This window comes from Maniola jurtina, chromosome 3 (assembly GCF_905333055.1).
Source record: "Maniola jurtina chromosome 3, ilManJurt1.1, whole genome shotgun sequence".
NCBI classification, from domain to species: domain Eukaryota; kingdom Metazoa; phylum Arthropoda; class Insecta; order Lepidoptera; family Nymphalidae; genus Maniola; species Maniola jurtina.
The window spans coordinates 7,382,020-7,398,617 of record NC_060031.1 but is presented as its reverse complement, the minus strand read 5'-3'; the positions used below and the strand labels follow the sequence as shown (position 1 = coordinate 7,398,617).

Here is a 16,598-nt window from a genome sequence, read left to right as displayed (position 1 = left end):
AGATTTTTGTCGATATAAGAGCATAGTTTCAAATATTTGAAAATGAGTGGAGTGCAGTTGGTGAGCAAACACAGAACATACGCAGCTTGATATTTGAAGCTACAGACGCATTACTGTGTTGTTGCGTGTCGCAACGCATTCTGACGCGATGATCAACGTATCGAAGGGCGCTTCTAGCGTCAGTACGCTTGAAACGCCACGATGGAATAGTAGAACGATTTATAGATCACTCGTTATCTTGTCGCATTCGCAGACGACAAAAGAGACGTGAGGTAGGTGAGGTACAAGATAGCACACATATAAGCTTATGGGAAATTATTTCAATATAATAAAAAATATGCAAATACAGGTGTAACCAGAACGCTAGCAAAAACGAAGATAGGTGATAGTACTGATGATTACTGATAAGATACCTAAAAAAATACGAAAAACAATTTATAAACCCTGTATTTTTAAAAGTTCACAATATATTGCAAATAAAACATCTGACTAAGGGAGTATAATAATAATTAATAACGCTAAGTTTTTGCTAGCGTTCTGGTATGTACAGTCGTATATAATATTGTCTAAATGTACACAGTAAAATAGACGGTCCGCAGCAAATGCTACCGACGAGCAGCACCGAGATTTATAATAATTAAATATTTTTATTCCAAAACATAAATTTCAATGTGTGCGCTCTTGTACCCTACCCTTCGTCTCGGAATGTCAATGTGATAAGAGCTCTAGTCATGACACATCACAACACAGTTGCGCTCTAGGCTGCTCGGTTAGTTACGTCCACGGAGTAAGGTAGGAAACTAGGCATCGGCAAGCAGCGGTATGCCGGCGGGGTCGTGGCCGTTGACCACGAGGCGGATGTCGCAGCGCTGCTCGATGATGGGGCACGACACGCTGGCGTGCTCCCGCAGCGTCGGCGCTTCCAGCAGCTCCGGCCGCTGAGCCTCGCCCACTACCTGCGAACGTATACAATATTATGACCGATGTACAAGGTTTGATGGAACTAAAATACAGTCTACTAGATGTCCGCGACTTCGTTTCTATCGATATGTGATTATGCTCCATTATTCATGACTTTATCTACTGAACGGAATCGAACCTATATTCTAATGGACCTATAAAGCTTTCTTACCACGTAGGTAAGTGGGCGACTGCGATGTAGATAAGCTTTTTCCCATCTTCCCACATCTTGGTGGCGAAGCAGCCTAAAAGTCAATATGTAGTCCGAGTAAAACTTACTTCCATTAAATATTCGTCGCTTCGATGATGTAAAACGCTATCTGTGTATGATTCTAAATGGTTTCCCGATGCAAATCTAAGTTTCTTTGGAGATTCTAAACTGCAACATCTGCAAAAGAAGAAAACAATATTATAAAATTTTATAAAATAGGCCATTTGCCTAATTTTATTACCAATCAATCGATTTTGTTAAAATCTCTTTCTCAGCTTCCTTGTGACAACGTTTCAGTCTCAGCTCTAAATGATATTATGCTCTGGGCAGTAAACTCGTAAGTGGGGTTTAATTCCCAACTAGGCTTACTCAAATAGACTTAGATCCGGTACTACCACTACTTAGTATCCTAACTCTGTGTGTATATTTCTTCAACCTCCTGGGTTTGGCACTTGTTCACATTTTCCTCTTATGGTCTCTTTTCCTCATCTTCTAGAATGCACGCGCCGTACCCATAAAATCTTTGCAGCAATTTCATACCTGTGTAATCCTCCCATTTGGTTTTTCCAACTCCTGGTCTTCAACGAGCTGCGTTGCCCGCGTCGGTCCTGAGGGTCCTTCGTATCCGCGGGCGGTAGACCCTTGGCATGGGCTCGCCTCCTCGCCCGCGCGGCCGCCGCACTCGGCTCCTCCCCGCGTAGCCACCACGTCACCTGGTCGCGCTTGCCTTTCATAGACACTATTCCTCGCTCTTCCAGAATGTACCCGCCCAGTTGGTCAAGGTACGCCTTGCATGTGCCACTACAGTGGATTTTTAAAGCTGGAACATACATACATAATTAATACACGACATAATTAATGTCGGAGTTTCATTGACAAAAATTAAAATCAATACTTACGAGCTCCTGTTGATTCAAAGCGACTGGCAGTGTTAACGGTGTCGCCGAACAAACAATACCTAGGCATCTTCAACCCTACGACACCCGCACATACTGGACCTATTCAAGGAAATAAATGATTGTTGATAAGAAAAAGATGATTTTGCACTGCTATGCAGAATAATTAAATTTTTAAATTGTCGTAATTTACTAAATGAAGAGCGCATGTCTTCGTTGTGGTTAGGTAGTATGGACCCTTATCAAGCGGTCGCGGGTCCGATGATGTGGGGAAAATGGTTAAATCCGACATAATATGTGTTATACAGTTTTAAAACAAGTGTGAATTATTACTCACTTTCGGTGAAGGTAAACATCGCGAGTGTATGCTTAAGAGTTCTCTGTAATGTTCTCAAAAGTGTGTGGTCTGCTAATCTACCTACTCGGCCAGCGTGGCCTAAACCGTTCTTCTTCTGAAAGGAGCCCCGTGCTCAGTAATAGTCCAATGATGGGTCGCGATTATGATGAGTTTACCGGAGTGTATCCCGACGCGTAGCAACAGGCGGTGGTCCGGCCTGTGTCGCACGCGGAAAGCGCGCGTGGCGGAGAGCAGCGCCAGCGCCATGGACGCCACCTCGCCCGCGTGGAGGATTCCATTGCGGATGGGGAGACCCGATACCTGCACGAGACAAGTTTTAAGTTTACCTAATGAACTAATTAGCAGTTGTAATAGTAATTAATAATTCATGGATCATGGCAGGGCAAGTGTGACTCACCCTTGTCCCTTGAACGGTTCTTTTTACATGCCCAAATCTACCAACTCATTCTGTTTTATAAATATGATCTATTCATACATCAATCATGTTAACAGTTGGTTATTTGAAAATAAAACAAGTCAAGTCATACTCATATTAGGACAGAAAGAACCTTTTCATGTGGATGACTCGTATTTGCTTTCAATTTACTTTCCATAGATATGAAATATTCATTAAATACTCACCACCATGTAAGCGTCGCCTATCGTTTCCACTTTGTAAACGTCAAAATTTTCTAATATTGAATCGAAACACGTGTAGAGATCATTGAGAAAATCCACCACCTGCAATTTGTAAATAAGTTTTATTACGGATAATTTTTTTAACATATCAATAGGTAGGTACCTATCTGTATACTCACAAAAGTTAACAAAGGTCCACCTAAATAAACTCATTAAGACTACACCTAGATATCTAATAGGTAGATATGCGAGGTCTATATATAGGTAGAGATCTAGTAATTTTTTGAACTATTTAGGTCAAAAACTGTTTTTGTTTTATACACACTTGATTTTTTTCTTTATAAGTAGGTAGGTAACCCGAGCACTAGCTGATCAAGGCACAGTTCAGACAGATCAGGCTGAAATTCGGCATGCAGATAGCTATTATGTCGTAGACATCCGCTAAGAAAGGATTTTTGAAAATTCTATACCTAAGGGGGTAAATTAACAATAGGGGTTTGAAACTTGTGTAGTTCATAAAGAGGAAGCTAGTCGTGTATAATGAATCCGACCTGTAGAGGCGTGCTCTCCGCGGACATGGCGGTGAAGCCGACGATGTCGCTGAAGTAGATGGTGACGGAGTCGTAGCTCTCAGGCAGCACGCGCCGCCCGCGCTTCAGCTGCTCCGCCACCGGCGCGGGCAGCATTTCCTCCAGCAACGCCTCTAAATATATGCACATGATCATTTAAGTACGACTACAATTATCACACTTCACACTAACATTATAAAGACGAAAGTTACTGTGTATGTTTGTTACTCCTTCACGCAAAAATTAGTGGACGGCTTTGACCGAAATTTGGAATGGAGATAAATTATACCCTGGATTAGCACATAGGCTACTTTTTATCCCGAAGAACCAAAGAGTTCCCATGGGATTTTTACCGAACGAAGTCGCGGGCATCAGCTAGAATTGTACCTATAAATGCAGAAATTAAGAAATCTAATAGGAAAAGTACAAAATACAAAATGTAATGGAAAAAGTTAGTTTGTTGATTTTGAATAAACCTAGAAGGTTTCGATGCAAAAGGTAAATTACGCTGTTATGCGAGCCGATTATATAGGCACCTACTTTTCAGATTCGCTTCGTTTCGCTGATGAACAATTTGTAGACCGTAGGTAAACATTTATCCACATATTTATAAAGAAGATATTGCGCTGTTTATTATTTATTTAGAAGCTAGGTATTGATAGTAGGTACTTAAAAATGAACTCTGATGATTTTCTGCAAATTGCGCTATTAATGGCGAATATGGAATTACTTTAGATTGTAATCTGACCTTGCAGTCTAAAGATGCAAACCATAATATCAATGCTTTTAGCGAATGATGATATGAATGATACTATTGATGCCCCGACAACGCATTTTCTGAAGTTTCCCATTAGGCATGAAGGAAACCTAATAAGGAGGCATGTGTTTCGATATAACTTTCAAAATAAAGTGGTTCTGCTGCGAAAGAATTTACTATTTATATTGTGTTACCCGTTTTTTTCTTTTCTTCTTGTAATTGATCAGTTCGCTCATCTACTAGAGCTTCCAAATTGTTTGCATATTTTTCCATCATCGCTATCATGTTGTCGAAAATGTTTGGTTTCCTGAAATAAAAAAAATAGTTAAGTACTTATGCATTTTTATTTATTTTTTGAAATTGACTAGGTACCAAGAACAAAGCAATCTGAACGATCTAAGAGGCTTGATAGCAAGCGCCCCGGGCGCGCTGACGGAACGCTGTGAATACAAAATGTATGGCGCTCTATGGAACTTTACTATAAATACGTTGTATTTCGTTCCATACAGCGCCATACAATTGTCTTCACAGCTGCAGCGTCGGGTCCGTGCATCTTGTGAGTAAAACTTATCCATCCGAATATCATACAGACACCGATCACCGTACAGTGATACTTAGCGTTCCAGTACCTACGATGTATGCTAAGCCTTTAGACTTAGAGGATAATGTGTTCCTAGACTGATTCTAAATCAGATATAACGCGTTCAAGCTAAGAAAGGGAAATCTAAAAATATGGCGGACACTTTTTCCCTTTCTTAGTTTGGACGCGATATATCAAGTATTAGTTAACAATTTATTTTTGTTTTTTTATACTAAAGTGTGAAACATGTACCTACTGGTAAATCGTTTATTACGGTGTAATGAAGGTTTTTGTGTGTAAATTTACAATGAATGAAAAAATTAGGCACAAGGTTTGTTAAAGTATTTCAGCAAACAAATGGTCGATTTTAGCTATTACCACATCACCTAGAAATGTTGATAGATATAGCAATAAGAATGGAGGTTCCTATTCTTTTATTGTGGGCATAGGTACGCACCTGTACCTAGTAAGTACCCTACCTATTTAACTAGTGCAATGTGGACGATTAGTTTCTATATCTCAAGGGAGATGTAAGAGAGCTAGGGAGAGATGAATAGAGGGGAAAATATAGCTACAGTAGTACAAAAAAGTATAAGCACAGGTATAAGCTCGTCATACATGCCCTTCCGGAGCGGTCGTAGTCGCGTGCGTATGGCTTTGAAGTCGGGTCTCTGAGCAGGCTCCTCGGCCCAACACTCTGCGCAGCACTCACGCACGCAGTCGAACCGCCCCGCCAATTCGTCCAGTGGTGGCCTAAATAAGAACCGACATACATATTATTATGAACAATGCGAAAGTATATCTGTCTGTCTTTCCGTAAATCCACCTTTAACGGCCCATCCGCTTAGCCAATTTTGACCAAAGGTGCAGAGCTTGCATCCCGGAGCCACGGACATTAGCTTCTCATCTCGGAAAATCATAGAGTTCCCACGGAATTCTTAATACCAAAATCCACGCATACGAAGTCGCGGGCATTACCTCGTTAGGCATAATTACCATAATCATTAATATTTATCAGCTTACCTATAAAATAGAGATTTTTTAGGGTGCCGTACCTCAAAAAGAAAAACGGAACCCTTATAGGATCACTTTGTTGTCTGTAATGACACGGGTCTGCCCGCGAAATTAAATTTGAATTTAATGACCCGTGTCATGCCCTTTAACCTAGAAACCTTAGAACTTAGAACACACAAAGCGAGACACATACCTACCTGTAAGGCGCAGGGTGGGGGTGCGCGAGGCGTCGCATGAGCGCCGGCGGAGGCAGGGCTTCAGCTCCGAAAGGGCCTCGTCGCGTGTGCAACTCGTACAAGAGCAGCGCAAACGCGTACACGTCCGCCGCCGCAGACCCGCTGCGGATTTCCAGGGACGTGGGGAAGCAGTCCTTGCCCCACCCCGCTGAGCGGAGCAACTCTGGTGCTAAGTACGCTAGACCTGGTAATAGAGCATAGGGATCATTTTTTTTAATTATAAACAAGCGCATGACCACAATCCTACCTGATGGAAAGTGAAAAAAGTGCATCGCCTAAGACGGGATGCGGCGCATACCTAGAAGATTTCTATTCACATTTCTTAAGACTTGATAAAGAGCGCTGGACGACAGCGCGGTGCGGCGAATGCAATTTTATCCAAGCTGTAATATTTACAAGGAGTTGTATGCAAACAAATGCGTGCAAACTGCAAAGCTTGCGGACTCCGCGTTACCGCAGTCGCAAATTGATTGTTGATCGTTATTGAAATACCATGAAAAACTGGTCAAGTGCGAGTCAGAGTCGCCCACCGAGGGTTCCGTACTCGGGTATTTTTGAAACACATTTTTTTCTGTGACTTTATTTTCACTTTACGGTTTTCAGATTTATTCCTTTACTTGTGCTATAAGAGCTACCTACCTGCCGAATTTCATAATTCTAGGTCAATTGGAAGTATATCCAGACTTCTTATTATTGGCTTTCTTGACAGACACGACAGACGGACAGACAGACAAAAGTGAACAGATAAAAGGTTCCGTTTTTTCTGGTGAGGTACGGAACCCTAAAAATAATAAAAATCTGAGATTTGATAAAAAAAAATATGAGTGGTGCAGGAGCTTTCAAGTTAAGCGTACTTACCTATATTATGGTATTCATACAACCTTTTGAGAACATTCATTCCATTTATAAAGTTCCAAGAGAAGAGCAAAAACATTTAAATCGAGGTCCATTAGTGAAAACTAACGGAATTCACATTGTGGTTTCGTAAATTATGTTTTCGCCATACCTACCCGTAGTTTCCACGTAATATACACAGTTATATAATCGCACAGTTTTACGATATCAGGTAACTACTTGTCTTTAACAAATAATTGTATTTTTACGAGACCTTTCGTGGATGGACGATTGACCTATTATATTAATACAGAATTATGCCTACATACTAAGTATCGAAATTGAGGCCAATGTGCGTAAAATCGCCAAATGTTTATAGCCTTTATTTTATAGCCACGGGTAATGGGATCGACTTAAAATGAATCATAACTGCAAAACCGATGCATAAAATGTTTCCTGTTAACGATAGATAGCAGTGTTTCAGAGCTTTTGCATGATATTTTCAGCACACACGTAAATTCATAAGTACCTCTGTTTATATGTATCTACCTAAGTATAAAATGTTGCATATAGGTTCATTACTTCGCAAGTTTTTTTTTTCGGCATACTTATTGGACCAATGTCGATCAATCAAAATCCATAATATTATTATGGTGCAGGCAGCTCGTACCTACCTATCGAAGACCGATGATGCGACGTAAAGGCCACGCAGTTGCTATTGAGTCTTACATATACGAGCAAAAACTAAAACTAAGTACTAAAATAATACTCACTATCTATGTGAGATCGCAGAGCATTAGGATCAGAAGGGGGAACCTCGCCTCTTCTGAATTCCCTCAGTCCAAAGTCAGCAAGCTTCACCACCCACCGCGCGTCGACCAGGCAATTGGATGGTCGAAGTGCTCCGTGGTACTGAAGTGGCGACTCATGGATGAAGATCATACCCTATTTAATGGTAAGATTATATCAAATATCGGCAGTTGTCGCCTTGCAGTGCCTAGACAAAGTCTGATTTTGTGTGACATGGTGATAAATTTTTGGAGATGATTAATTTTTTAACTAAATAGACATGTGCTTGAGTACAATCACACCTAATAGTAGGTGATGATGAAGCCTAAGGTGAAGCTTGTCTGCCTAAAAGATGCCTATTCACTCATCTTTTGGAGGTCGTAATAATACGGTCCTAATAATGTAACTGACGGGAAAAAGGAAGCCCAAAAGGCATTCATAATTGGAAATGAAGTTTTGATTTATTTAGATGTTTAGTATTAAAGTAGCCCAGTTGAATTTGGATATCCTAAGAATGGATATTACTTACTAGATTTTAGGTAGGTCCGTGAACTATTAGTTCGTGGAGGTATAGTTCAGGTGGATAGGTACCTACCTACATTTTATTTGACACTTCAGTTTAGTTAACATACCTACTGTAAATCTGATATATGTTCTTAGAACTTCTTTAGAACTGAACAATAAATACCCTAGGTATTTATTGTTCAGTTATCATCCAATAACAATCCTAATTAAAATTCTTCAAGTAATCCAAGTTTATACAAAAGACAGGTAACAATTCTTAAATATTCAACAGGCAATAATCTATGTAGGAATCAGTCAAGTCTATTTGTTGGTGGTACCTGATGATCATAATTTATGTAAAAATATATCCAATTGAATTAATTTAACAAGGCCATGTAAACCTCAGCCACAATACAGATTTACTAAGTATGAAAATTAACAATTGATAAAGGTATGGTGCATTAAGGTTCTTTGGAAAATATTATTATCAAAAGAAAACACTGAAACGTCTTCTTACCCTTATAATATCACCAACAAGAGAGGCGATGAACATATTATCTAGTTTTATATCTTCATTTTCTAAAATATCCTGAAAACGAAAATTTTTATAAGTAGCACGTTAAACCAGCGAATGTTAGAAGTTGTAGGAAAAAGGTAATATTGTTATACCATGAAACTGTCTTCAAGAGCTGTAAGAGGATCATGTGAAAATAAAAATGTGGGTAAAGTTAGCAGCAAAAGTCAGCCGCATCAGGCGCAATAAAGAAATGCTGATTACGTCAGCAGATGTCGGCGCTATTGGTCTTTGCTTAAGCTTCCCTACGGTATCATCTGTTGCAGTCCAACTTCGATCACATTTTCCGTAGGGACTGAAAAAGCACGCTTTGTGGCAGCGTAAAAGTCTCGATAAACATAGGAATAGGTATATGGGGCTTACCTTAAGACTACCCCTGGTACAGTACTCGGAGAGAGCACACACGTTGGGCGGTTCAATACACGCACCCACGAAACCGTTTACGTTGTCGTGTTGTAAGTCGCGCATCTGTGACAAAGAATTGTTTGGCGTGGTCAGTAAAATGTATTGTGCAAATCAAGTTATTAGGATTAGTTCAGGGATAAATCTATCGGAAATCCACGTACGGAATCCGCTGCACTCCTAATCTAAAAAATAAGAAAAAATATCATACCTAAATATAAAAGTTTGCATGTTTGTGACTCCTTCCGCTACAATGATTGATCCGATTTGCCTGTTTAGAATACAGATAGCCTATACCTTGAATTAACCCATAGGTTAACTACCTACTAGGTAAGCTACTTTTCTTGATCCCGGAAAATCGAAGAGTTCTCGCGAGATTTAAAGAAATCCTATATCCGCGCGGACGGAGTCGCAGGCATCATTATTATGAAGATTATGATTTAAATGAGTGCCGAAAAATGTCAGTTTGTAATCAAGGATCAAAGCACGTTCGTTCTCAGAATTCAAGCAGACCACTCCACACGTATCTGCCTCTGTATCCGGCCTTATTACCAACCATTTATATCGCTGTTACCTACCTTCTTAGAATCTAATGTCGTTTTAGTATCCAACTTGAAAAATTATCGTAGGTAGAGTAAAAAATACTTAAAATTATAAACATGATTGTTCTTAATAAACTTTTATATATTTTCTACTTAGGTAGATAATGAACTTGTCGATATTGTTCTTGCAAATTCTTGAAAACCATAGTAACCTACCCTAGTATTTTTTTATTTGGAACGTTTAGTCTTGTACTAGGTACCTACCTAAAGTACCTATATTAAATTAAGAAAGACAACGAAAAACTACCGCTATTATTAAGTTTAGTTCTGTAACAAAGGCATCATACGTAACCCTAATCCTACTGTATAGCTCGTATAAATAAAAATAGAAACACATCCGTAAAGATATTTCATGTGCTTATCCTTCACATGCCTTACAACAAGATGACGTGAGCTTTGTGGCCGCTATCTCTATTATTCTTGACCATCTCGTAATGTCAACGTAACCCTACATTTAACATTTTTCAAACAGGAAAATTGCAAGAATGGAATATTTCTTATGATTTGCCTTGACAAGCCGAATTAGGATTGTTTGCGAGTAATATTCGCCGGAGAGGAAAGCAGGAGCACGGTATACTTCGCGCATTAGCCCATGTATTGTTCACGACAGGTCCAGATGGCAATCGAGGTATGAGGTGAATCGTGCAGGAGGGAACCCGGCACACCCGCGCTGTCATAGTTTTAATCACTTTCACAATTTGGAATCAAGTGTTTGTAGCTATGTTAATACCCATAAGTATTTGATTGTGAATGTGATCAATAAAAAAATAGGTACGTTAAAAAAAGGGTGTAGTAATTTTACTCTCATTTTATTGAGTACCAAAAAATATCGACATCGATTACCCGATATGTCATCTCACTAGAAAGCCATCTTTACCTGTCGCGAACAATAGGTAAGCCCTGTGAGTACGAGTAGACGTAAGTAATTCAGTGAAATTGAGTGGGTTCATATCTCAAATCACAGCTCTGTAATAAGCTGTTTGTTGTTGTACCTGAGGCGTAAAAGTTGAATGAGAATGATTTATCTCACTTCATTCCTCCGTGTAAGAGCTATTGTAGGAGGAAATAACGTATTTCTCGAGCGGTAGAGCTTTGATAGGCATCGTTACTTTCAGTTTCTTAGGAAAGGATTTGGAACTCGTTACCGAGAGCCAGTTTTATTACACATAAACCACAGATAGCATATTGAAAATGTTGTCATGCTCTTCGTAGATTTATAGCTGGGGTTAAAAACTAGAATTTGCATTCGGCATAACCCGCACGAAATAGTACGTATACCTACATCAGCTAGTGGACCGAACATAGTTGATCAATATTGTTTTTAAAAGTTGATTAGAATAGAGTATCTAGGTAGGTAAGCTACCTTATAATTAGAATTTCACCGAATTAATTACAAACACGTAACGTACTACGTACGGTACGGTGAACGTGCCTTTACATAATATTATCTACCAAACGAAAACCTCGTAAACCAGTGTCTTATAGGTACCGCGTAACTTATACTTCTTATACCTACGTCTATCTACATTCAAAATTTTTAGGGTTCCGTACCCGAAGTCGTCTATTAATAAGCCTCCACTGTCCGTCCGTCTATCTGTCAGCGGGCTGTATCACGTGAACCATAATAGGTAGAGAGTTGAAATTTTCACAGAATGTGTAGTTAGTTCTATTGCCACTTTAACAACAATTAATAATGAAAATTTAAAACGGCCGCCATGATAATTAAAAAAAAATTAAAACGTGTTCTTTCTTCTACGATGCTACGGAAGTACGGAACCCTTCGTGTGCGAGCCCGATTCACGCTTGACCAATTTTTATTTTTATGCTTTAGCTTGCAATATAAGATTATAAGTTAGTCACGATTTCTGCTCTTAGGTAGGTATTATTAATGCAATCGCATTATAGCGAGCAAGCGACCACGTAAACAGGAATTTGCTGAAGATGGAGTTAGTTAGAAATTGCATCTCGATCGCTTAAACGAGCTTTCTGTGCAAACTTCGTTTATATTTTATAGTACCTTCGTGGGTAAGTAACTATACTTATTAAAAAGTTTCGAGATATACTCAGTATTTTTTAAGTATGAAGAAAGAGTTTAAAAATATCCCTACTGATTAGGTAGGTATATGAGAGATCTTAATTTAAGCCGTAAATATAAGGTTTTAGCAGATTTTTTACTATTTCAAAGTAGACGTTGACACACGAAAGATGTTGGGGTCCCAAGATACTAGAATGGATACATTATAGTCTCTTCGGAAAGCGCAGTCCCACAAGGTGCACAAACGACATCGAATTAGTCATAGAGCGTTGTGGATTCAGGTAGCACAAGACCGTAGCGTTTGGAAGTCCATACAAGAGACGTAATAATATGTCCAGCTGTAAATGGTTGACGACGACGATGATGAAGAAGTCATGATGAAGTAGATAAGTGCGTCGTCATCAGTCAGTCATGCATGCAGTGTGTCAGTACATGGTCAGACAGAAACGGAAATCAGGCAGTACTTATCATCTCCACAGGTTTATATAAAAATTTTTACTTGAAATGGTCCAGTGTAAGAAATTAGTCAGAGAGAGTATCGACTAATTTCTGAGTAACTCACGGAAAACTCATTATTATGACTAATTTCTTAAACTGAACACTTTCAAGTAAAGATTTTTAGGTATATATAAACCTGTGGAGATGATACTGCCATTGGCGCTATTAGAATGCCATAAAGGTATGATTCCGAACCACGCTGCACGCAGCAGTGCTGCCGCAACAGTGCTGTCGCGGCACTACTGGTCCCCATACAATCTCTATGAGCTTATATGAGATAACATTCCGAGCTAGGCAGCAATGTCGCGGCAGCAATGTTGCGGCAGCACTGCTGCGCGTCAGTGTCGCCCTGCCGCCGCGACAGACCAGTAGTGACGCGTCTGCCGCCGCACCAAGAATATATACGTGAATGTTGACAAGTAAATTGACAGCAAATGGACGAATCTGTTGCTTTTCTTTTACTATTAGCATAAAGCAACAACAAATCATCGTCATCTTCTTCCACTTCCAACAGTATAAATAAAAGTTGGTCATCAATCGACATCTTATCACCACGAACAGAGCGACACTGCCGCCTTGCTCGAAATCAGCGCGGCAGGCAGCACTGCTGGGCAGCACCTTCTTGGCAGCACTGCGGCAACAGCACTGCTGCTTGTTGCCGAGTTCGGAATCATACCTTAAGCCTATTTTGTCGTATTAGTTTACAAATTGCGAAAAACCAAATTAAATTTGAATTTCTCGGTTAGACCCGTTTAATACACCATAAAAAGCTATTCATTAACTACAGACATAGTGACGAAAAATGGTATGTGAGGGAAAAAAAGTAATGGATGGATATGTATCTTACGATTTTCAATTCCTTTTTAATTTCTCGAGTGATGTCGATATGATTTCTTCGCACGCGCTTAACTGCCAGCAATCGTCCACGGTAGAAGGCCACTTCAGTGAAGATCGCTGAGTATCTGAAGTCCAGGTCTGGATTTGAACTCAACGACACTTGACTTGAACGAGCGCCGCCCGTACTGCCGCCACTTTTCTCGTTATTCCCGATGGCATTGCTAGAGTTCGCGTTCACACCGGCGCTGCTATCTTGCTGAAAAAAATTAGCTCTGACCAACTTGCTACATCAAAGCGTACCAATTTAGGTACATACATAGATAAATAGATACATCTACAGCTTGATCTAGATTTACGAGTTAAATTGTAGGCAGCATTTTACTATACTCGAGTTGTCATTTTCATAGAGATCAGCTTTGGCGGAAAGAGGTGCAATGTTGTTCTCAGTCTTATGCCGCGGTAGAAGCAGGTTAGTAAATAAGATATTTAATAGTATAGTACCTATCTAGATTTTTCTCAATAACATTTTAGTCAGTAGATAGGTAGGGTAGGGTAACAATTAAAATACAGTTTCACATTTAAAGTCCTACCTGACTGACGTTACCTATTAGCTTTATTTATAACGAAATCCAGCATGCAGCACCAAGATCATGCAAACAACATATAGAATTTGCGTTTACCTACTCAGTTTGTTGGTGCGCTGGTCTTCGTCTGGTAAATGCAGGTCTCTGAAGTCGATCTTCCAAAGCAGAGAGTCAAGCTCCTGCTCATACCGCCAACCACGATACAGCGCCAATGCAGCCAGAGCTAATAGAGCTAGTGTACCTCCAGATGCACCAAGGGCCCAAGCACCGACGTGACCTATGATATACTCTTATTATTAAAAGAATTAAAAAAAAACAAAATCATCAGTCTGTACAATGTATATCCCACGATTGTGCATAGGCCTTCCTCAGCCTTACCCATCCAGGCAGTTCCCTCACTAAGTCGTCATGCTGGAGCGGGCCACAGTCTGTGATGTCTCACTTGAACAATAAATTACACCAGGGAAGTTGCAACTGTTTCAAAATGTTATGCAGTTTATACCAGCAGATACCTATAGGTGTCTATACATGTTTTTGTTTTCACTTGTCGTCAATATTGCCACCATATTATAACTAGTAAACTTATTACTTATTTGAACTTTGAACTAAGATCTCGCTTTCTGCTTGTTTTCGAGCATGATTGTAATACTAGTAAATATAAAATTCTGTCAATTAGGTACTTTGTGTGAGTAAGCTCTGATTATACACCAAATGCTTATTTCAAAGAAATCATAAAACTCTAATTGTATGGTTCGTTAAAAATGAAGCTGGCTAGATCATTTATCAATTCATAATTAACTGCTGTATTCATTTATCATGCTGTCGTTGTCTAAGAATTAGTAACGTGCCTCGGGTTACATTTAAGGCACAAGCTTGTAAAATATAAATAGATTTAAAGTCAATTAAAAAAGATAAAGAGATGGGAATGTTTGCAAGATTCAAGAGTTCGTAATACAATTTTCATTTCAATTTGCAAGCAGAGAATCCAGACGGGGTCTTCAATGGGATTGCATAAAGTGGATTTGAGGGAAAGTCAAAGTATTAAATGAAAAGAGGGAAGGCGCGCTTCAAATCGAGCCTGAAGACCTTTGCAAAGGAAAGGTTACATTATTGTCCGGGACAGGGAAACGAATAAAATCAGGAGCTATTCCTGTTTTAAAATAATTGTATTCAAAGCAACCGTAATATGATTTATTTTGTAAGGTAATTGTTTTCAAAGTTTAATGTTTATATATGTCTTTGAAGCGAAAGATACTTTGCTGTTTATTTTAAAATATAGGCACAAGTTCTTTTTGTACATCGTTTTGTCGAAATTTGAATTTCGAATAGGAGAATGTACAAAATCTATGGATGGTAAAAAATTTCCTCGAAACAAACTTAGGGATAGACTGGAGAGTTTGAGACACTCGATAAAAAAGACACTCACTAGTTTGCTGCTTGCAAAGACTAATGTCTAACAACAACACAACACAATATCACAGAATAATGTAATAATATAACACAATATATAAATAAAACACAACCATTTAGACTTATTAGGTACTTTATATCAATAAACACAACACATAAAAACCGGCCAAGTGCGAGTCAGACTCGCGCACTGAGGGTTCCGTACCTACTCGGGTATTTTTTCCAACATTTTGCACAATAAATCAAAAGTATTATGCATAAAAATAAAGAAAAATCTGTTTTGGTATAGTTAAATATATTTTATTTGGTATAGTTATATAGTTAAACTTGGTATAGTTATCTTACTTTGAAAATTAAAACACACTTTTTTCTCTGTGATTTAACCACCAATTATTCCTTTACTTGTGCTGTAAGACCTACCTACCTGCCAAATTTGATGATTCTAGGTCAACGGGAATTACCCTATCGGTTTTCTTGACAGACACGACGGACGGACGGACGGACGGACAGACAAACAATACAGTGATCCTATAAGGCTTCCGTTTTTCCTTCTGACCTACGGAACCCTAAATATGTTTAATAAATACATGGATCAGCATGTACTAAATTATTTAAACCATTTAATTTTGTAAACCGCAATAAGTAGGTATCTACTTCTTATTCATGAAAATGAAATACGTATAAGAAAACTCTAAAGTCAATATTTTTAAAATGCTTTCAAGAAAAAGTTCAGATAGATCTCAATAAATCTTAAGCTTACCGACAGTTGGCACACGCTTTGTAGAGTGAAGTCAGTTTTATGAAAAGTTTTAAAAAAGCAGAATGTGGCCAAGGGAGTCTTTTTAAACCCGAGCTTGAAAGGAACAATACATAATATGGAAAATATTATATTACTTAAATACTAACCAACTTTAAACAGAGAGGAGGTTTTTAGTAGTCTCTTATACCTACCTATAAGAGGGTACAATAAACTGGCTGTAACTCTTTTAGGTTTTTTGTCGAAGTAGATTTTACTAGCTGCCTCAGCATATAATATTAGGTATGTTCTAATGGAGTGAAATGCGCAAACATAACCAATTAGTTTAAAATAAATTTACATAATATTAAACGGATTTACAACGTATTCTAAGTATGAACTAATTGAAGTGTTTGTTTATAATAATATCATTAAATGTTTTCAGAAATACGTAGGCATAGGTTGTTTACGATATTTACAAGTTAATTTTGCAATGACGAGCTTTTAGAGTAACTATATTTAAATGTAATAGTCGATTTATTCGGTAATAGTGATTATAGTAGTCATATTATGCTGAAGTGTGTTTGTTTATTG

General features: G+C 38.7%; 1 protein-coding gene across 2 annotated transcripts in view; it reads right to left on the bottom strand.

Annotated features, from left to right (window-relative positions):
• Positions 1–430: 430 nt before the first annotated feature.
• Positions 431–16,598, bottom strand: part of LOC123880904 (guanylate cyclase 32E) — a 47,581-nt gene continuing 31,413 nt past the window's right edge. Inside the window, exons 12-26 of one of the 2 annotated variants that reach the window (XM_045929302.1) lie at positions 13,955–14,135; positions 13,285–13,522; positions 9,264–9,368; positions 8,844–8,915; positions 7,807–7,978; positions 6,161–6,383; positions 5,568–5,702; positions 4,564–4,676; positions 3,595–3,746; positions 3,047–3,145; positions 2,581–2,725; positions 2,071–2,169; positions 1,712–1,991; positions 1,240–1,348; positions 431–956 (exon numbers count right to left, since the gene is read on the bottom strand). In XM_045929302.1, the coding sequence (XP_045785258.1) occupies positions 801–956; positions 1,240–1,348; positions 1,712–1,991; positions 2,071–2,169; positions 2,581–2,725; positions 3,047–3,145; positions 3,595–3,746; positions 4,564–4,676; positions 5,568–5,702; positions 6,161–6,383; positions 7,807–7,978; positions 8,844–8,915; positions 9,264–9,368; positions 13,285–13,522; positions 13,955–14,135 (2,279 nt within the window). In that variant the 3' untranslated portion in view covers positions 431–800. Of the gene's footprint in view, positions 957–1,239; positions 1,349–1,711; positions 1,992–2,070; positions 2,170–2,580; positions 2,726–3,046; positions 3,146–3,594; positions 3,747–4,563; positions 4,677–5,567; positions 5,703–6,160; positions 6,384–7,806; positions 7,979–8,843; positions 8,916–9,263; positions 9,369–13,284; positions 13,527–13,954; positions 14,136–16,598 lie in introns of both variants that reach the window. The other variant, XM_045929301.1, reaches the window with a different exon arrangement.